This window comes from Nicrophorus vespilloides, unplaced genomic scaffold (assembly GCF_001412225.1).
Source record: "Nicrophorus vespilloides isolate i.1.1-1 unplaced genomic scaffold, Nicve_v1.0, whole genome shotgun sequence".
Lineage (NCBI taxonomy): Eukaryota > Metazoa > Arthropoda > Insecta > Coleoptera > Silphidae > Nicrophorus > Nicrophorus vespilloides.
Window position 1 is genome coordinate 33,358 of NW_017096637.1, and position 24,202 is coordinate 57,559.

The window sequence follows — 24,202 nt, forward strand, 5'->3', positions numbered from 1 at the left end:
CATAATGCAGAGCGCCTTTGATGTAGGCCCCAGAAGTTATCATTGCTTCGCTTTTCTGTATGCATTATCAAAGATAACCGGATTCGTGTCAGTTTTTCCTCACGCAGGTGGCAAGGATGAAAAGCAGTCCTCAGGATTGATGGCCGCTCGCGTAAAGCCGTGTTCTTACCATTTGTGAGAAGGTCCGATACGGTCACATACGTTACGTACAGAATTTACGGCCTCTGGCGCCTTTCCAACGTACTTTACCGAGAATTGCGTCATCAGAATATATTATATAATGCATACGTATATATATATAAAATAGTAAATGCGTCCCCTATTCCGGTTTTAATTGTAATTTCCCAAGTGCATATTTTTTTGCAAAAGTTTTATGAAAAAAAAAATTGTCGCGTACATTTGCAAACTTTCGAATAACATATATATTGAGCATAATTTAAGAGACGACAAACTAAGTACGGGTGGAATTAATGCGTGGAAGCATTGTCTGAATTTAATAACGGAATACGAAGAGACGCAAGCGATATTGCATTCTTTCAAAATGTCAAAGACTTATTGTATTCCCGGCAAAACATTCTATTATTCAAATGAAAATACTTCTTAATTGAATATTGCGCTTTGGAATTACGTCACGTACGATTATTTACTTCCTCATATAGATGTTTATTGGCTTATTACTGTACGTGACTTGACAAATAAATGACAATCAAGCATACCAATTACTCTGTATATATGACAGCTGTCAGTTTAGTTTCTATTTTGAAGTATGCTTTCATTTGAATACCAGTATTATAAATCTTCCAAAGTAGACATTTAAATATTTGAAAGTTATGTTTTGAATTTAAACTGATAAAGACAAACCCTATTATGGGAATTTATCTTAATCTATCCATTATAAGCAGTGGTGTGAATCATCAACAACAAATTTAAAAACTAATCATGTTGCTGATTCGCAAGGGTTAATCAATAAATGAGTTTTGTACAAGACTTGACACATAAATTATAATCAGACGTACCTATGAATATGCATTATGATAGCTGTCAGTTTAGCTTCAATGTCAGCTGACTTCTTTAGAACCTAAAATTAAAAAAAATATCTTATATCTTAATTTTATATGATAAAAGTTTAAACTATGTATATTTGTCTAAAAAATATAAATGACCTTGATTAATATTAGAATTTTAATCAATAAGTTAGTGATGTACGATAAAAAAGAATATTATTTTGAAATAAGAGAATGGAATTTCGAAAATACATTAATTTAAGCTATCTATTACAAACCACAAATGTACATATCGGTTTCATGATCACTGATAAATATTACTAAATACTTTCAACATTTTTTTTAAATTCAACATAAAAATTTATGCTATAACTAAAAACAGATTTGTCTTCTTTTAGATTTTTTTATATACAATTATGATGAAATGTATAAGAAAAAGAATCTATCTAACAATGTGTGAGAATTTGAAGAATTTTTTTTTATTTTTCTTGAAAGATTAGCATGTCAAATGAATTATTTTGTTAATTAAAAAAATATTCTAATTAATTGTTATTTCTTTACATTATTTTTCACTTTCGACTTTCCACATTAAATATAATAATATAAATAGGAAAAAAACTGTAAACGTTATTATTAACTTTTATAAAAAAAAACAATACTAAAATTATATTATTAATTTTTCAGTGTTTACTGATTGTACTTCATAATCATATAACATTATTAGATAGGTTTTAGTGGATTTTTTTTTTCAAAATTTGAACACGCAAAGACAAGGTGTGAGCGTGCCAAGAATTTACGTTTATTTTAGTTTAGATCCATTTGTACAAGTTTAGCTATATTTTTTTTGGCCAATCGTTGAAAGACGTAAAAACACGTCATCAAAATTATTGTATTCCTTTTAAGACTATATTTATTTTCACCGAATATAATTTTCATAGAAATTTAATTTTTCTTTTGTTCTTACAAATGTCAAAGAAAAAATCACGTCTTTTTGTGATGAAAAAATCAATAAATTTTCGACTTCGATAAATAAAAAATATTATTTGATTTTTATTAAAATTAATAATTTTAGAAGAAAAACATTGATTGAAAATACAAATAAACTGTATAATTATTATTAATTTTACTATGCACATGAGTAAATGTATAAAGCAAAAAATGCCTACGTTGAATTATCCTTAAGCAAACGTGAGAAGAGAATGTGCAAATAATTCGGTTTTTATTGCACGGTTTTGTAATAAAATCTCAGTGGCGTCGTTAAAGCCCGAATTACAACAAAAAGGGGAAAAGTGAGTACACTCGTATATGCATGTATATATGGTTTCAGTCGTAAATGTTGTAATTTTAATTTATTGGCTCATAAGAATACCATTGGGCATTGTTACATTTATCTCCGGTCGCACTCACGAATTATTTATGCATACACAAAATGCTGTTGCCAAATTCGATGTAAACGATCATTATTTAATAGTACTATATGCATTTGTTCTGCGGTTTTAGTTTATAGGCAGCAATTTTTTTGTAGTTTATTATACTACATTATTATTATTTATTTTAAGTTATTAAATATAGTGTTAGTTTATATTATATAATATATAATACAAGACATAAATGTATCTCAGTTGTACAAACTAATATTGAACTCACAATTCCAATTGTACACTTAGCTATCATGTTATAACAGTTGGTAAAACTGACACATGTTTTTTTGACATCCTTTTTATAAATGCCTGTCTCATATGGGGATGCAACTTAATTACAAACCACACTATTCACCATATAAGCAGTCATAACATGACATAAATATCTGTCAGTCGCACAATCTGATATGAAAGTGACAGTTAAAATTGTACACTGTATTGTCATCTGTCATATAACAGTTAGTAATTTTGACAGCCGGTTTGTTATTTAACATCCACTTATACTTACAATCTATTTTCTAACAAACATTCTGCAAATTTTCACGTTGTTATTGATAGATACTTATATTTAATATCATGCATACTCTGGATGCAACATAATCAATCCACTCTATTCGTCATATAAGCAGTCATAACATGACATAAATATCTGTCAGTCGCACAAACTGATATGAAAGTGACAGTTAATATACACTGTGCTGTCATCTATATATAACAGTTAGTAAAAATTGACAGCTGGTTTGTTATTTAACATCCACTTATATTTACAATCTATTTTTTAACAAACATTTTGTATTTTTTTTGTTATTGACAGTTACCTATGACTCATACTATCATGTGACATCAAACCACACTATTCGTCATATATTCATTTCTTCGCAATATGAAGAAAGAGCCTCACTACACTTAGTTACGTCCTGTCGACGCCTCTTACCAGTCACAGTTATATGACATAAATATCTGTCTGGCGTTTAAACTGATATACAAATGAGAGCTAGAATTGTACACTATGCTGTCATATGTAAATAACGGTTGTTAAGTCTTACAGCAGGTTTATTACTTGACATTCACTCATCTGCTAATTTTCACGTTGTTATTGACAGATACGTATGTATCATATCATGTCATAAGTTAATAATCAAACTATTCGTCATATAAGAAGGCATAACATGACATATATATGTCAGACGCACACACTAATATGAAAGTGACAGTTAAAATTGTACACTGTGCTGTCATATATATATAAGGGTTAGTAAATTTGACAACTGGTTTGTTAACATCCATTTATATTTACTATGTTTTAACAAATATTTTCTAAGTTTTCTTGTTATTGACAGTTTTCTATGACTCATACTATTATGCGACTTCAAACCACACTATTCCTCATTTCTTCGCAATATTCTTCTTCTCTGCAGGAAAAGCCTCAGTATACTTAGCTGAGTCCTGTCAAGGCCTGATGCCAATAAAATTTATATGTCAGTCATGACATAAATATCTGTCAAATGTGTAAACTGACAGCTACAAGTGTACACTGTGCTGTCATTATATTTACATTTTTTTTAACAAACATTCTGCAAAATTATTTTGTTGTTGATGACTGATAATTATGTCTTATATGTCTAATAGGTGGATGCAACATAATATAAATAAATTCACACATAAATATCTGTCAGACGTACAAACTAATGTGGAAATGACAGCTACTATGCTTTCAAGTGTATATCATTGATAATTTTTTGACTGGTAGTTTGATATTTGACATCTACTTATATTTACAATTTATTTTTTAATAAATGAACTGTATTTTTTGTTATTACATATGCTTATGTCATACATAATGTGGATATTATATAACTAAAAAAAACTTAGGTAGGATTAAAAATTGAAGATAACTTCATATTTCATAAAATATTTTTTAACAAGACAACATTTCAATGATAGCAATTATTCAAGAGAAGTTTATCACTGACAGATGATAGTGATTATATAAATACTAGGTTTACCTCTTCAAACCTGCAATCAATCAAATAACCACAATTAGTAATCAGATTCATAAAACTCGATCCATTAGTGGACAAATTTAAATTTCAGCATATCGAAATTAATTGCGAGCTTTTATTTTCAACAACGCGAGTAATTCCATTAGGACTTCTTATTAAGTGGCCACTAGAGTGGCGTTATTTATGTACATTTTTGCGTTCGTCCCTTTTTCCACTCGCATCGAAGTTTTAATGAATTAATTTCATTTTCAATTTATGGATGGCAACACTCCGGACAACCGTAACCTCTTCGCCCATTCTAATTACATTGTTAATTTCAATTTGTATCAATTGGATTTGGCGAGAGGTCGGCCTATACCGGCAATAATGGCAACAGCAGCAGCAGTATTACGTATTCATTATGAGATTAAAACTGTTCCGGTTTAATTCCCTGCGAATTCAGCCATGAAATATTTAAGTGTTTTGCCCGTTTCGGAGTTGGCGTGCGGCGAGATATTTAGTGTAATGTTATTGGCTGCAACACACACACACACAAAATAACTGGCAACATTAAGCTACAAATATATTGTATTAATTGGCACTATAAATACTGAATTAATGGTGAAGCTGTAGGAAAGCGAAGTCAATATTAATAGAATATTCTCAAACTACTTCTTTTCTCAACTTTGAACGTAATTCGAAATTGTCGTAAGTTGAAATACAAATATAATAGATATACATTTGTAACAAGTACAAAAAGTCGTAAGTCGAAAATATCCTCAACTTCGTAAGTCGACATATTCGTAATTCAAAATACAAGCAACATAATATTATAGACATAAGTACTTATATATACATCAAAATTAATAATTTTAATAACGGATTTTTCACAAATGAAACAAAAAAAATGTAAACAATTGATTTTTCTTTGCAGCAATTACGAATAGTCAGAAGTAAAAAAGTATATATTGAGAAAGAAAAAACATTAATTTTCGTATAAATATAAATACATATCTCTATTATAACTTTGTTTATTTTTTGCATGAAATTCGACTTACGACTATCTCGACTTACGCAATTTTATGGCGGAACGGAGATTCATGATATGTCGAGGACTGTCTATATACGACCTTCCATATTTCATAAGTTATGTGAAAGAAAAAATGGCAGTCCTTACTGAAATTGGAATACTTTTTACATTAAAAGTTTAAATAAAGAAAAGAAATGCATATCTTTGAAATATTCACAAACAATATAACTTTTTATTTTACAAAAATAATTCTATTTTACTGGAAAATGTCAACGTATGTTAATAAGAAAACTTAAAAAAAACTACTTCTAATTATTTTAAAACTGCCATAACCATAGTAATAAAATATACATATTTATTGTTGAAATTGCCGAGTTACAAAATTAGCATTAGAAATAAGCCGGTGATCTTTAACATTTTGCATTCATTATTATTTTAAATATATATCAAGATCTCGCAATCAAATCCGTCAATGTCCCGTACTGTTTGAAACCGGACTATTGAGAATCCGGACTGTTTGAAGCAGTATTATGTGAGGTATTGCTATATAACTTATTTGATAAACTCGATTTACGTGATAGTTATACTTCTAACATTAAAACAACTTTTTATTGTATTCTGTATCATTATTATTTCATTTTTTAAGTTATATTTGTTATTAATTATATATTGTATATCTTATATAAATTAATAAGTAATTAGTAATACCAGATATCATTAATTAATTCTACGAAAAATATGTTGAAGCCAAAAGAGAACTATAAATTAAATAAATAATTAAATAAAATAAAGCTAAAGAGTTTTATCGAATGTACGAAATAAATTATTGCAAAATATTATCATTATGAATATACTTTTGTTACAACAAATATAGTATTATATATAAATCGTGTTATAGTGTTATAAGAAAAGCGCGTTATAGGAGGACTGTTGCATTATGTGTAATACAAATCTAAGAATTTCATATGGATGAAGAATGTTATATTTTTTATCTATAAATAAGACCTAATTTGTCACAGATTACGTAGTTTGTAAGATAAAACCTAATTGTCTTATATAATCGTATAATCTGTGTATTTCCATTTAATATTCATAATTCTAACGAGGTTGAACAAAGTTATTGACATTTGACCTGAAATATAAAACATTCCATAAAATCGCTGCTATTGACATGTTTCCTTGGTTACTAAAGACTCCCCCGCACAGCACGCGCTTCGAATATAGAATTATTAAATGAAAAATTTAAAGAAATTTAACTTTTTTTTTCTTTTTATTTAATAACACGAGGCTCGAGGCAACGTAATATGTTTTTTTTTCTCTATCACATCGTGTTGTTTCAAGAAGTTTTCTTCCTCGTTTTTAAAACTTCAGAAATGTATTGCATGTTTCGCTGCGTTCTTTATTATCGTAAGAAAAGAGAATTGGCCTTTAGCGATTCTCCAAACAAGAAATGTTCTTGTTATTTTCCTTTCATTGTTTCTTTTCACACAACCCGGGTGTTCCTGAGTCGATTAATACAATCGTCCTGTGGCATTGCAATTAAGTGGATTGATTGATTACGAGTTGTGTGTTTACGTGTAGTGGATGGATGATGGCGTGTGAGAAAGAGAGGTGGGCAGAGAGTTAATTACATAACATATACGTCTACTCGAGAGGCCCTAATGGACGTTGCGTTTCATTAGGTAACAACCAATTAGTCCTCAATGGGTTTAAACAACAATAAAAATACGGAAAGCAGCGTGATTGAACGTTTCCAACCTCATTGATGTTTGAGAAATGGGTCTGGAATTAAAGCATTAATAATAACAAGTACTGTCATGATTCGGTTAACGTTACTTCTGGTAACAAAGCCCCAAACCATTGATATTTCTTGGACAAAAGTCGCCAAGAAATACTTAAATGGAGTTTGGTGCAAAATATGGCAATAAGTTTTACTAAAAGAGAAAATAGCATGAAATAAGTTAAATATGAATTTATTCTTTGATCGAAAAAAATTGAATTGAATTTTGCTTAACGAAGTAATTTCGTGAAACGTATCCTATTCGTTAATCGACATTTGCTAATCAAAGGGGATTAGCACGGTTTCCATGAAACGATGATTGCACAAAAAATAATGTAATCCATGGAAACATTGCCTCATGATTATCAAAGTGTGCTCGAGTAATCCGGAATCAAATTGAGATTATTAAATTAAAATCAGGGATTTTCCGTTCGCCAATTTCGGTGATTCCGTTGGATGAAATCGGCGAGGTTTTCTATCCTATAAACTCTTCGTTTTTTGGTTTGGATCAATGCTTAATTAAAGTATAAAAGGGAAGAATGAAATGAAGCACATATTTCAAACTGCGGGAGAGGCATTATCGATTCTTCTTTAGAGTCGAATCTCTTCTATAAATCAGCGATTTTAATAGCCGCCCCCCTTCGAACTGATTCATCTACAGAATGCGGAGCAATTCCGTTTCGAAAATAAAAAATTTGCACGATTTTATTATTGGATTGTGCTCTAATAACGTGTCAAGTTTGCCGCCCCCGGATGAGTCATACGACGATTATTAACATTCTTTGGCAGCGGGCAGCAATTTTTTTTTTGGCACCAGGAAGTGAATTAATTTTTCAGTGAATTAAACAATATGCATAGAAATGAAAATAATTAGGTTAAAAATAATACTTGTTTTGTTAGTTATTTTATAAAATAATTATGGAAATTGTTATTTTTTAGATTTTATCTAATAATAAAACAAACTAAGTAATTGCATTGAATAGTTTTCGAACTTTTAATACCAATTTCAGTTTATTATATAATCTCAATGAATATCTGGAAATGTATATAACCAAAACAAATTTATATAAAATAACCATTATTTTATACTAACTAAAAGCAATAACTACTTTTTTTCATACTCAGTAAAACCTTGTTTAGCGCTTCCTCGATTAACGCTGATTCGATACAACATGGACAAGTCAAAGCCTAAAATACATATTTATTATCTCTTTGCAGACAGACATTTTGTATGGTCACATTTTAAACTGTTTTTTTTTTGTAAAACAGCTGTTTATTATGATGTGTCATACTTTGGAAATATTAGTGGCTCTTCTACAGAAATAACGTTAAACGCTTGACAGCTCCGCCAGCAAAGACTAAGAGCTACCTTTGAACTAAAATTCGACGACTGCGTCACCACTGTAGCTGAATACAATTTTGCCTAAATGAGATCTCTTGTTAAAAATATAGGGCGAATATATCCGTCGCTCGTCCGTAATGAGACATATATGTTAATATGATTTTGTTTAACGCTGTTTCCTAAGCGTTAAACGAGGTCTTGTTATACATGTAACATTATAAACAATGCTAATTTATTATATTAATTATTTTATATTAACAAATAAATGTTTGAAGTAATTATATAAATTTGCCATGTATTTAATTTAAAATCGAATATTCTAGCCATTATTCTATTAATTAACTAGTTATTTCTATTAAAATAGTTTGAATATGAAAAAGTTCATTAACTTCAACGCTTGATAGCACCGCCTGAAAAAGACTTAATTAACTAGTTATTTCATAGATAATCTATTTAATCAGTTTGAATTTGAAAAAGTTCATTATGCTAGTTATCTGCTTGTTTTGAAATAATAGCGCCTATAAAGTTTGTAATAAGAATTATTTCATTATAATGTCACCTGAAAATAGTGTAATTAAGTTAGGTTAACATTATTCTCTATAATATTCAAGTTATATTCTTCCGTCTATATATGCTATGCCTCAGGGATGCGCGCCTTCCAGTTGCTTTATATAACAATGTTTTTGTATTTAAAATGTAGGTAATGTATGGAATAACTAGTTAAATTATTAAATAATATACATTTTCTCTAAATTAACTACCAAGTAGGTAGAACTGGTAGAACTATCTAGTTACATTGGCGAATTATACATTAAGGCAATGAGACACGTGTCCCTGACCTTGCTGGCCCTAATCCAATATATTTTCAACTAGTATTTCAATATAGATTAATGTTGTGGGCCCCAAATATTATTTTGCTAAATGCCATGCCCCAACTATCCTTAATCCGTCACTGCCAAAAACATATTAAAGTAACTTTTACTTATTTATAAAATATGGCCTATTTCATTATATAGTTTAGAACTACTTGACTAGTTTACACTCTAACAAGCATAGAAACTAATTCAGTTGAAAAAATAGATTTTCTAACCAAAATTTTGGATAGTTCATATACCATGTAGTCAGTTCAGAAACAAGCGAACTTTACACTCTACACCGTAACATACACATATAATGAATGCACAGAGATAATTTAATGCGAATAAGTTAAAATTACGTTACCAGTACCATCGAGCGAAGGTGCATCAGGAAGCAACAATCGATCCACGAGAAACGTAAACCAGGGTGAAAGTTGTAAAAGCGTATGCGATTTAAAACTTTGCGCTCAACCGTTCTATTTTTTTTCTTCTCTTGTTTTTAATTCGTACGGTGGAAATATTCCAACGCACTGCAAAATAAAATTAATTATCACGGAACTAATTAAAAGTAGTGTCGATGTAATGAGTTTTCAATTTTCCACGAAAGAAGCAAAAATTTAATTAACAATTTGTAACGTGTTTTCATCATTATTTCATTTACATTTGTAAACTGATTATTAATTGAGTTTAATTTGTTTTTTTTAGAATATTTATTTTACATCTCTTATGCTTGAATAATTAGATAATTTAAATAATTAAATATTATATTGTATACCAGCAGTTCTAAACCTATGGTCACGAAATGACAGCTGTCACCATGTGTCAAAGCAAAGAACTGGTGAACTGTTTAGCAATTGATTTGCAGTACGACTACAAACAAATATTTTGGGTTGCTTAGCAAAAAGATTGAGAAACCTTTATACTGCAACGATTAATACAAATTTTTGAAGTGTTTGATGCAATTACAAATAACGAAACTTTGGTATAACAAAGTCCACAAATTTAAGCAAAATCTGGCATGAACAGAAGAAAATAGATGAATCAAGCAATAGGTTTAAAAACTGTCAATAAACATAATGTTAGAAATGTATTGTTAGTAAACGAAGACAAAGAAAATGATGACGAAATTAAATGATCTAAAGAAAAAAATGTTAACAACCAAAGATTTAACTTTGATTAACGAAGTAATTTCGTAGAACACATTATATTCGTTAATCAAGGTCTGCATTATTAAGTTTATTTTAGAAATGATTCTGACAATCTGAGTACATAATGCAATAGCTGCATCTATTGTATATAAACTTCCTAGACATTCCTATGTTTGCGTAATATGTCTTTAAATTGTATACCAACAGGTCTGTACCTATGATCGCGAAATGACAGCTGTCACCATGTGAAGAACTGGTGAAAACTGTTTAGCAATTGGATTGCAGTACAAGTACAAACAAATACGTTGAGTTGCTTAGCAAAAAGATTGAGAAACCTTTATGCTGCAAGGATTGATACAAATTTTCGAACTATTTGATAAAATTTTAATTAATATACAGTTAACGTTACTTCTGCTAACGAAACTTTGGTATAACGAAGTCCACAAATTTAAAGAAAATGTGGCATGAAATTATACCAAGAGAAGAAAATAGATGAATCAACCAATAAGTTTAAAAACTACCAATGAAGATAATGTTATAAAAGTACTGTTGGCAAACGAAGACAAAGAAAATGATGACGAAATTAAATGTTCTGAGAAAAATATTTAACTTTGCTTAACGAAGTAATTTCGTAGAACACATCATATTCGTTAGTCAAGGTATACGACTCTGTTAAGTTCAATTTACAAATGATTCTGAGAAGACAATGCAATAGCTGCAACTAGTTGATATGAACTTCCTAGACATTACGATGTTTGGGTAATATGTCTTAATAATCCGGCTTAATTAGTGCCGCGCCAATTGTACTTAATCACTAGAATTTAGCTCTGCAGTTAAATTATTCGGTCCAGAGGCTATCCACTCAATCGATAATACCTCTTCCTCCTTCCAAAACTTAACATCCGCTTCGTTAATTAATCGAGAGATATTACCAGCAATATCCAATAAGATCATCTAAATTATTAACAGATTCAGACATAATTCTTCTTACTCCAACGACTATTAACTTTCAAACACTGTGATTTAGGTATTTCTGTAAATAGTTTGTCTTTTATTACAGCCGTGCTTCTGCTATTCTTATTAATATCGACAGCATTAGATATTTTATTTGGTCTGAGATTTGAACTCGCTTCCTTCGCATCTTCAATCGTATTTGTGTTTGCGAATGAGGCGCCATCTAACGGCTAACCTTTGAATTCCCGAAAAGCGTTATGCAACTTCTACCGCTTGCGCAATTCGCCACTCTGATAACAGGTGGCGCCACGTATATGATTTTTTCACCTTATACATATACTTATTCAATTTTCAAATAATGTTATTTTCATGTTAATGCAGACAAAGCTAATTAAATTACGAAATAATTATTGTCAATTCATTAAAGGTGAGATGAAGATATTACGTAACAATATATTATACATTTAGCTAAAGCAGCTTTAGTTAAATTAATACATTTCTTTCTTTTTCAATTTTTACTAAATAGTTTAAGAGTTATGCAACAATTTTCGAGCTCTGTTGATAGCTGCATCATCTGGTACACTTTGTTGCCGCTATGAAAGAATTATGTAACTAGGCGACGAGTTGTTTTTCGTCGGATAGTGGAAGGTACACAAACTTTTTTGGCTCCGGATCAAATACACAGTTTGTTTGTTACAAGCCAAACTGGACGGAAACCTTTCTCTTCTTCAGTGGGTCAGTAGGAAATATCATCTAAAAAAAATACAACTCGCGTCTAATCACAATTATTGAATAAATTAAACTGCGTTTTACAATGTGTATTATATAACTTCAATAAAACTTGCATTGTATAAAATTTAATGCAGGAATCGTACATTACTTTATATGCATTTTCAGCAGATGGCGCCATCATTATGTTTCGAAATAATATGTAATCCGATTAAGAAATCTTTCAGTTTTCTTTAGGCTTAAACGAAAAAATAAACAAACTTTACATTAATAAACATTGAATGTTATGGTCTGCATTATTTTTCTTTTGATTGCGAACTCCGTTCGTCTTATCGTAATCATAAAAGGGACTTTAAATTTGAAATGAAATTTTGCAGCTTGCGCTCTTGCTCGAGAGGATTTTCTACTTTTTTTCGTTTTGAAGATTCAATTCGGGCTCTTTTCAGTATTCTCCTCGTTTGCTCCTCTTCAGCCTTGTCGTAAATTAAATGAGAGGCATCAGACGCCATCAGCGGTATTATTGCCGCTTTAATGAATGTAGCTTTCCTGAATTTTAATTAGAATGTTTTTTTTTAATTTCTCACTGTCGTTAATTGCTAAAAGTAATGACCTGCTTAACTTTCAGGATTAATAATTGAGGTTGATGACCAGTGGCCCACGGGCTGCACCTGACACATACACTCATCTTAGTGGCATATATAAATGTTATCCATAGATGAGAATCTTAAAACGATATAAAAGTAATAAGAATTATTTCAATCAATAAACTTTTAATGTAAGTTAAATTGTACTTAAATACAAGAAATTAACAGTTTTCTGTATAATATCTAGAAAAATATGAAACAAGCAAATAAATTAATTTGTATTAGTTAATAGAAATTAACTATAATTAATTATAAAATATTGCAGAATAATTAAAATTTTAAACTACTGGAAAATAAAAACCTTTATTTGACAAACGAAAATCAAAACTAATTGACAATTTTAATGAGAAAATACCTAAACGGTGTTTAATATATTTCCAAATTTGTAAAATATCTAGACATAAGAAAGAATAAAAATTAAAAGAAACTCTACCACCTAAATCTTAAAATTACTTGTACCCAGTGGTGAATTATCCATTAAGGCACTGAGGCACGTGCCAAAGGGTCCTAGGCATTGGGGTTCCCACGACAAGACATTTCTTATTGAGTTTAAAATAGATTAATGTTTTGGGGGGATCCAAATATAATTTGCCTAGGGTCCCCAACTATTCTTAATTTGCCAAGTACGTGACATAAATAAAACTATTAAATTTGATAAACATTTTTCCAAAAATATTTATATAGAAACATAAGGTTTTTCATGATTCTTATAAAGGATGAGAAGAATGGAAGCTGTAGAAGAAGTTTTCAAAAGGAAGCAGCAGATAGCAAGAAAAATATGAGAGATATAAATCTTCCCAAAAACAAATTTAGAGAAGATTTACCACTCGAGTCAGATAAGGATTTATTGATGTAAGATTTATAACTCTAGTAAATTGTCAGTTTTCAAAATTATCAATGATATTTTATTAGTTCATGTATTTAGATGGTCTCTAATAAAAATGACATATGACATAAAAATGTGTTTAGTTCAAAATGAATTTGTGCTAATCCTATAGGAAGTTACATAATCCAATAATTGTAAGCTAAATTATATAAAACATAAGTGTTGGAAAATACTTCTAGTATCTGAAAAATGGCTAATTCACTTATTTTACTATAATTTTTGACAATATGAAAGATATTTGTTTTGTTTTCGTGATATGCTGCTTACTTTGGCGTCTGTCAACTGTCAATTTTGAAATTAATAATTTTCATAACCAATACCAAAGCTAGCGGGTTTGAACCTAAATAAATAAAATAATGTTTATCCAAAAATTTACGCAAAAAGTAATTTTGATAGATAACATAGGTTTTGAATTGCATAATGTATTTTTTTATTGATTTATAACGTAGGTAAGATAAATACATTATAAACATTTTCCAAAAATCTTTATATCTAGAAACATAAGGTTCTTCATGATTCTTATAAAGGATGAGAAGTATGAAAGCTGTAGAAGAAGTTTTCAAAAAGAAGCAGCAGATAGCAAAAAAAATATGAGAGATATAAATCTTCCCAAAAACAAATTTAGAGAAGATTTACCACTCGAGTTAGATAAGGATTTATTGATGTAAGATTTATAACTCTAGTAAATTGTCAGTTTTCAAAATTATCAATGATATTTTATTATTCATGTATTTAGATGGTCTCTAATAAAAATGACATATGACATAAAAATTTGTTTAGTTCAAAATGAATTTGTACATAATCCAAGAATTGTAAGCTAAATTATATAAAACATAAGTATTGGAAAATACTTATAGTATCTGAAAAATGGCTAATTCACTTATTTTACTATAATTTTTGACAATATGAAAGATATTTGTTTTGTTTTCATGATATGCTGCTTACTTTGGCGTCTGTCAACTGTCAATTTTGAAATTAATAATTTTCATAATATCCAATACCAAAGCTAGCGGATTTGAATCTTACCTAAATAAATAAAATAATGTTTATCCAAAGAATTACGCAAAAAGTAATTTTGATAGATAACATAGGTTTTGAATTGCAAAATGTATTTTTTTATTGATCCATAACGTAGGTTATGTGTGAAATAGCATATCAGGGCTTTACTGGAACATACGCACTCTTTTGTCGAAATTGACCTTTTTGCATAAACGTGGCTGATACAGCTCAATTTCCTCATTCAAGACGTGAATGGTCTTAGGTTTGTTGACATAAAACTTAGACTTCAAAATATCCCAATGTAATTCTATTTAAAATATTTCATAATACATAACCTTATACTGTATACGTTATGAATCAATAAAAAAATACAATTTGATATTAACAAACTGTGTTATCTATCACATTTACTTCTTTCTAAAATGATTTGAAGGAAAAGGTGACATAACTAGCGACACTGTGTCTTTTTATTTTTCGTTATAGAATTTGAAAAAGATTTTCTTGTTCAGTGCAAAATGTATTGCAAAACTATATGTCCTGCTGATAATATGTCCCTTGGGGGAATATTGTAGATTCGAGCCCCTGCGACCGTCGGTTATGTAAGGCAGAAAGAAGGATGGGGCGTGATCTCGACGATCACTATATAGATATATGTGTGTTCAATAAGTAGTCGGTTTGGGGAATGGTCGTGTGGGAAGGGCGCGCGCGGGGGACGAGAGGGGTCGTGTAGGCGTCGACGTCGTCGGGATGGATGCTGGGGGGATGAAACTGAACGGCGGAGAAGAGAGGAGGATGCTGGATGGCGTCCAAAATGGCGTTGGGCCCGCGCACTTGGGGTTACCGCCGACGGGGGCGTCGCAGTCGCGTCGCGCTTCCCCGTTCAAACAACCCCCTGTGACCCGGACCAGCAACCAGATCACATATAAACAAATGTGGGGCGCACCCCCCGTTCACCGTTTTGCAATTAACACTGATGAATGAAAATTAATAAATATATACGTCCGTGCGCGTCCGAAACTAATCGAATCTGTGCCAGCCTCTCCGACGGAAACTAAAACCTACGTGCAAACCTCGCTCGCCACCCAAAACAAAAACGCCTTCCTTTTAAATTATTTTTATTTTCCCAATTTTTTTTATTTCTTTCATTTTCTTGCCAATTATTTCGATGTCCACTTTCATCTTCACCATCTTCATCGGTGGTGAACTCTAACCGGCTCTGACGTCATTCGTCGTCAACCCTTCGTGCGTCGATCGTACTACACTTACACACACATTCAACTTTTATTATATACATATTCATATACCTATTTTTTTTTGCTTCTCCTATCCCGACGTCGCTTTCCTCCTGTTCTATTCTGGTCCTCAGTGTCGAAGGGAGCAGATCGATGGGCGTAAAAATCCCTTGCTTCCGTATCTATACACTCTCTCATAAATGTATTTTTAAATTCTCATTTTTTCCCGCGTGTCGTTTACTATTTTCTTTGATTTTCGGACGAGATGTAGTATCGATTTGATTCGTCGAAGGGTTTATTGTTTAAAATCGTCGGAGGGCTCGGAGTTCCCTTCTCTTCTCCGGTCGGACCCGGCGCCTCCACCCCGCGCCGGCCAAATCTTTGCGCGCCCCGCACTTTTTTCTTCTTCTTCGGACCAGGATTGGTTGCATCCAGTAATCACTCGTCGACGGCCGCGATGTGATCAAAACGCAGTGAAAGGAAAACCGGAAGCAGAGAAAAACACGATTTTTCCGCCATGGGGCAAGACTTTTGCATCCGCAAAAAGCGGAAACGTACAGGGAACTCGTGCTGTCCATGCGGGCCCGGACTCAGGGTACACCCATCACGGTAAACACACAAAAACTGCTTATATCGAACAGTACACATTCAGTATTAGACTTAGTTACTAGACTTCTTAGCAAATATTGTTTATGCATTTGGCAGTAAATTAAATAAAAGTTAATATACTTAGAAATCTATAGCCATAGAGTAGTATACATTTGATTATATCTTTTAGATACAAACACCAATTTTGAGATGAAATAATTTCATCTATGGGTAATTATGTAATGTATTGTTATGTAATTGTGACATTAATAAAAGATAAATGTTAACCTTTACGTAAATCTAAATTTATTAGATTTAAACGCTTAACCCTATTTTGCTATTGTCATACAATATACAGCATATTAATACGATTCTAGTCTCTAGTCTAATCCATATTTTCATTGTTATCTTCAACTAGATCAATATGAAAATCTTCGGGTATTTTTCTATTCCTAATAAACCATCCTATTTTATATTACTTAAATAAGATTACTATCATTAAATACATTTATATCCGGTGGCAATCGCCAGCCCGACAACCGAAATACCGTCAATCAAATTCCCGACGTTAAAAATTCCGTCGTTTGAAATCCCGACTGTATCGAAATCCCGACAACCATAATCTCGACTATATCAAAATTAATAACTGTATTAATATCCCGACTATATCAAAAATGTTTTCAATAACATTATTCCGAAGCGTAGTCACTTTTAAATTGTTATTAAAAATAAATAACAACAATTAATACTGTAATTGTATTTGAGATTAGTTCATAATGTTAGGGTTTATTATGAATAATTCAACAAAATTAATAATAATTTATTGTTATTAAAAATAAAAATGTAGCAAAAGGTGACAACGCTCCGAAATAATTTTGAAATGTTATTGTAGAAATTTTCCATATAGTCGGGATTATGGTTGTCGAGATTCTGATGCAGTCGGGATTATGGTTTTCGAGATTTTGATATAGTCGGGATTTCGAACGTCGGGATTTCGATAGACGGTATTTTGGTTGTCGGGTTTGCGATATAGACCCATTTATATCAATTCAATGAAGATGATTCGATTCGTTTACTTAAGTTTTAATTTGATCTATTTATTAATTATAAATTAATTAATTTAAGATATCAATTCTAATTCTTTATTGTATTTTAATCCAATATTATTTTACTTTATCACTACTGAAAAGTAGAAGATAGTTTGAAATAATAACTTAATCATGATACAAACTAAAACTTATATAAGTTTCTTGTATAATTTACATAACGGTATTTTAACTTGATTATTTTATAATTCATTTATAATAAACATTATTTTATTATGAAATAATTTTATATTATATTGAAGAATATTAATATATAATTTGAAACTTTTAACAGAATGTAATTATTTATGTTTATTGATATTGTACTCAGGGCTGTATTAATGCTGTCTTGGGCCCTAGGCAGTTATCTACTTAACTTGTTATTAGGGCCTACGTTTAAAAATGTTTGGACATAAAATATAATGAGCGTGGGCCCTTAAATACCTCGTGGTTCCTAGGCACTATGACTAATGGATAAAACAGCCCAATTGTACTTTATATCTTAGCATTAATAATATATTTTTAGTAGCTTAATTATTATTTTGTTAAATCAATTAAGTTATAAAATGTAGACTTGAGGGTTTATAACTTAAACAATTTCAAAGTTATTTAAAGTAGCTTAACTCTTTGAATCAACTATCAACTCTTGACATACCAACCAAATTATAATAATGCCCCTCTAGCCATGCTCCAAAGATGGTACAATGCGTGTCCCATCGCCCTTCAATGAGTTAAACCAATATGTTTTTGCGAGTATGAATACCTTAATTATTATAATAATTTATATATAATTGTGTTATAAATTACTCTGAAAAAAAAAATTGAAAATAATACTGGGACATTTTATTTATTCAATTAATTTATTTATAACTAATTAAGTAAATATTATTATAATTACATAATACATTATTTTTTAATAAATTTCATTATAAACTTAAAATTTGGATGTTGATAGCCTAATTTATAAAGTAGTGGTTTTCCAATAAAATAACATTTATATGAATTGACCGGGATAGAAGAACAACTTGTATAAGTTAGATAGAAACAATATTATTTTTAACCTCGTAAGCGGATTAATGCATTATATGAAGTGGCTCTAGTGCTAGTCACGTATTTTATGATTCATGATGCGAATATATTCGTCATAAGCGATACGCAATACAAGATACCATGACGAATATATACGACATAACTACTAAAATTATATGAAACGTCATAAAACATTTACACAAGAAAAGATACTGTTAATGAATAAAGTTACAGTATTTTCACATCTATAAGGCGGTTCCACGACAAGGCAAAACAGCGATAAAACAAAACACGACAAAAAAGTAAGAGTAACTAAACGGAACATCGGAAAATAATATTAAAGTTGAAGCAAAATACAAATAAACAAATAAGAAATATTAAATATAACATTAATTATAAATGTATGTATTTAGATTTGTCATTTGTTCTTTTTTATCGCTGTTTTGTTCTGCTATAAGTCGCACTTTAATTTTGGGTCTCGGAATTTGCACCCAGATTTTAGACCCAATTTGTTCGAAAAAGGATGCGTCTTATACCTTTTGGGAATACGGTATTCTATTTGCATTTAAAGTATATAATTATAACGAAATGAACATTGGTAGATTACCATCAAATGGTTACATGAGGGTCTTCTAGTTATAATAATTTAATAAGATAAGCTTGAAAATTGAAACAGATACTAACAAGTTAAGAATTACAGTGGATTTGTCTTTTAGATACAAAACTAATTACCACCAAGTGGATCTAGAAAAGCTTTGAAAAAAGCACTAGGATTTAACAAGATTAGTTTGACTGTACTATTACTTCATATATTAATGAGCCACAATAAATACTTTTCACTCAATTTAAGGAAAAGCCGTATTTTCTGTACCACACTTAATCATAAATATTGTCAAAAACATTTTTCAATATTTAACACTATTTACTATTTTAGTATTTATCCAAATGCAAATCATGGGATTTTTTTAACAAATTAACTTACATTTTTGAGTATTGAAAGATTACGATTAAATTAACTTCTTGGTTCATAATACATTAACTTCCATAGAAGAGGATAGTTATTAAATAAAGGCTAATTTGAAATTGTTAGAACTAACATAGAGTAATTATTAATTGAATTATGTAATAGAGGCTTTATTATATAATTATACTATTATTATTTATGAAAAAAATATTAATTGCCCTGTGTACAAGCAACAAACATGAGGTTGTGGTGTTCTGTTTATGAAGCGCAAATCACAACACTGACAGCCTTTATTTTATTTACACTCAACGTCCAACTGCGACGACGACACCTCAAGAAATCGCCGATTAGGTAACAGCAGGCAGGCATTAACTCGGACATTGCGTAACGTTCATGTTCTTTTTTTGTTTATTTGTTTGTTATTATACTTTTCGGTGCAAATGATCTGTCGCCTCGAATGCCGCGTTTGCCTTTGGCGCAATGTCGCGCACTTCTTTTCTGCAGTCTAATTGCTTTTTCCGTTTCTGCTGTCCAAAGGCAAAAAAAAGGAAACCGTAACAAACGGAACGAAACGAAACGGAATTTGTGATGACGACGCGACGTTGCGCAAAACCGCGATTCCTCGCAAATCAGGCCGTAGTACTTACGTAAAACTCGGTTCTTTTGGGAAGAGCGACATACCGTGATCCTCAGAGATGCGGCATCAAACTAGGATCAGAAAGTATAGGTAATATACAATTCGTATCATAGTTTTCTTTTTTGTAAACCGAAATAACAGCAAAATCTCAATTGATGATTGTTGGAATTTATACAAATAATTATTTTACAAATTTACAGCATTATTATTATTAAGATGTACCTCAAATTTAAGAACACAATATTTTATTATTTAGTTGTATCTTATGGTCCGAAATGCACGGTAGTTTCTTTACCTGACTGTACGAAATAATACGTATTGTATAACTATAAATAAACTTCGTCATCAAAATATTACATTGAGAACGATTCTTAAAGAAAACAAATTTTGGTAAATAAAAAATCTAAATTCTAAACAAATTTTTCTAAATAAATTGTTGCGTCTTATGGACCGAAAAATACTGTACTTTCATCACTTAAACGTAATAATACGTATAATATTTTTACCTGCTTCAAAAATTAACTGCGTCATCAAAATTCTATATTGAAAGCTGTTTATTTGATGGACTTTTTTTTTGTTATTTTCGAAGACCGCCGAAAACCAAATTAATCTTTGGAATTTTTGTGTAGAATAAAGAAATCTGTTAATTTGCTTTTTATAATTGTTTATGTCTTCAGATTATTTGGTAAGTCGAGATGTTTTTCACACGTCTTCACCAATAAAATTTATAGAGATTTTTTTTATTGCGACGATTAATTTTTCAAGGAAACTTAAATAGTTTAGTCGGTTTTCGAACAATCATTCATTTGATATACAAAACATCGATATCGATAACCATTTACTTATAAATCATAATCTATTAATACATTAATATCTCATACAGTCCGGTTTCGATCAGTCTGCAACGGAACAATTTGTAAATCACAGAACGCTCGAAAAAGAAGTGTTTTCATTGATTTTAAAGAAAACTATAATACGTACAATGGATATTTTGCTGTAATTCGCCTCTATAGTTGAAAAATTAAACATTAATGCTTGAAAAAGAAGTGTTTTCACATTTCATTGATTTTCTCGAAAACTATAACAGATAAAATGCATCCAGAAGATGCGTATGAAAGCTGGATCTTGGGGAATGTAGCGAGTGTTCATACATTGCTTAATTTTTCTGGTACGCAATAACACATAAACAATAAAATTTAAAAAAGGGTTTAAAAACGTTCATTATTTATTTAGTAATTATTTCAGTCCAGTTTTTCACAGAACACTTATTAACTTTTCGCCAGTATTCTGAGGAACATAGTTTGTATTCCCACCCACCCTGTACTATAATACGGATAGTGAAAGATTTAAAATTTCAACATAAACTAAATTTGAATTAAGAAAAATAAAGACAAATTTGTACACCAAATTATTATTTACATTTTTTTCTATACAGTCAACTTTATTAGAATGAAGCAAAATTCAAAAAATGTTCTATAATAATAAAATACAGTAGAAGAAATTTAGGAACCAAAATGTTTAAATGAATAAATGTTGGATTTATTGTCGAGAATCGTTCATTTCAAATAAAAAACTTTGATATACATAATCCTTTACTCGTTTTTGTTTCCAACATAATCTTTAAATGCATTAATATCTCGCACAGTCCTGTTTAGATCAGTCCGGATTCACTATAGTCCGGTTTGAAAATTTCTAAATTTTATTCCAGTTTTGATTAGACTGAATTCACTAGAGTGCGGTTTGAAAATTTCAACATAAACAAAATTTTAATTAAGAAAAATAAAAATAAATTTCTTTTAGTTCATTCTATTTGATATTGTTGAAGTAAATTAGAATAAAGCAAAATTAAATCATTTTTCTATTGGAACAAAAGAAAGTAGAAGAGACTTAGGAACCAAAAACAAAAATGTGTAAATGAATGAGTAATAAATTTATTGTCAAGAATCGTTCATTTGATATGAAAACTTCGATATCCATAATCCTTTACTCGTGCTTTTTACCATAATCAATACCTCGAACAGTCCGGTTTCGATCAGTATGGATTCACAGTACGTTTTGAAAATTTCGAGATAAACTAATTTATATAAAGTCAAGTCTCTTTTAGTGAAATTTATTTGATGTTGTTGAAGTAAATTATTAGAATGAAGCAAAATTCAATCAATGTAGTAACAAAATAAAGTAGAAGAAACTTAGGAACAAAATGAATGAAAATTGTGGAGAATCCCTTAAATCTCATTGGTCAGATATTCGTCGCACGGTGGCGCCACCTATTCAACCCACCCCCCGCTGCCACTTTCGCTACATTGAGATAGGTCGGAGGACGCGGGCGTCGCGACGTAAGTCCTGATTGTGCGAAGGACGCGGACGTCCTTGCCGATCCCCGCCACACCGGTTTTCCCTCTCCGTGACGTAAATGCACCGGACGTGACGTCCGTGCACGTTTAAATCCGGCTGACTTTTCATATTTTCCTAATAATTTTTTTTCCGCATTTTCATTTTTTTTTTATTACTTCCTCCACTCCTCTTCTTCATCCTCGCGATTTATGCGATGAACCGCTAATTGCCACTAAATTAGACGGCGATGATTATGAGCTTTCCACGAGCGCACACAATAATATTTACATAAGTGCCTATTTATTACCTATTAACTTCGCTCTGCGGCGGCAACAGCGGCGGCGGGAATTTTTAAATCTGATTGCGGACGCATTTCCATTACAAATTTTGCTCCACTTTTCCGTTGGAACAACAAGAAACGTTTCCACTTTATAATTTTATGCAAACGTACCGCTGTGGTTTATTAATATAAATAGCATTTACAATTGATTGTTGTTATACAGAAATACCAGAGCTTTAATTTTTTTTCAGTTTTCCAATTGGCAACCACCTCATTTTCATAATAATACACTTACGTAATTCACGCCACTTTTACAGTACTTACGCAAATTGAACTCGAAATTGATTTTGTGTTATGACAACCCTCAGATTCAATGTTTGACGTTCAGCATCATAGATGAATAATAAACAAGATCATGTATAAACCGTTGTTACGTGGATCAATTATTTAAGTTTTTATGATTATTCTCTTTGTAAATGCATTTCACAATTAATTTTAACATTAATTAATATAAAGTTATTTATTAAATTTACATTTTGTAAATATTTTAATACAGATTCAATATTTAACAGCGATAAGTAAACATAATTGAATGAAAATAGTACACGTAACACGTAAGTCCTGTCCACTTTTTTTTTAATTCAAAATTGCGCGCCAAAAGTAAACAAAAATAGTAAGGTTCGAAAGAAAATTTTCTGCTCAATGTCTTGTACAGTTTTTTCGTTGGGAAGAAGTTGTGAATAATAAAGGAGAACACTTTAGAGTCACTAATGTATTATGTATTTGTTGTATTTTTTTCTTTTGTTGTGTCCTCTTGTCCTGTTAATTTCAAAAAGCGGACTAATGTTAACACCCAATACAATAAATATTTTTTATTATACAGCCAAGTTTCTTTGTGTGTAGTTTATATTTACACAGGAAAACGCATAAAAATAAATCGCACAAAAAAGGACTAGACACACGTATAAAAATAAAGGATACGTTCCATATTTTTTTAAAACCGCATAAAACTAAATCAATGAGTTACAATATACCGAAAATCGCATAAAAAGGGTTTATTAAATTTCATAAAAATAATTAGTCTTACTATATTCTTTCTGAAATGTTTATTCATAATTTTATAAAAACGTTAACAATCATAGACAAGTTTATTAAATATTTAATATTTATTTTATAATAGTTTATTTAATAGAATTATCGTCTCTATATGAGAGTGTTCGGCATAATTTGCGAACAGGTTCGAAATCACTTTCATCACTAGAAGAGATAGTCAGCAT

At 30.4% G+C, this 24,202-nt stretch overlaps 1 protein-coding gene across 3 annotated transcripts in view; it reads left to right on the top strand.

The window, feature by feature from the left end:
- Positions 1-24,202, top strand: part of LOC108557663 (cAMP-specific 3',5'-cyclic phosphodiesterase) — a 138,645-nt gene that overhangs the window by 22,183 nt on the left and 92,260 nt on the right. Inside the window, exon 1 of one of the 3 annotated variants that reach the window (XM_017914272.1) lies at positions 16,520-16,617. The exons of the other annotated variants lie outside the window; for them this stretch is intronic. Within the exon in view, the coding sequence (XP_017769761.1) occupies positions 16,526-16,617 (92 nt within the window). The 5' untranslated portion in view covers positions 16,520-16,525. Of the gene's footprint in view, positions 1-16,519; positions 16,618-24,202 lie in introns of those variants that run through there. 3 annotated transcript variants of the gene reach the window in all.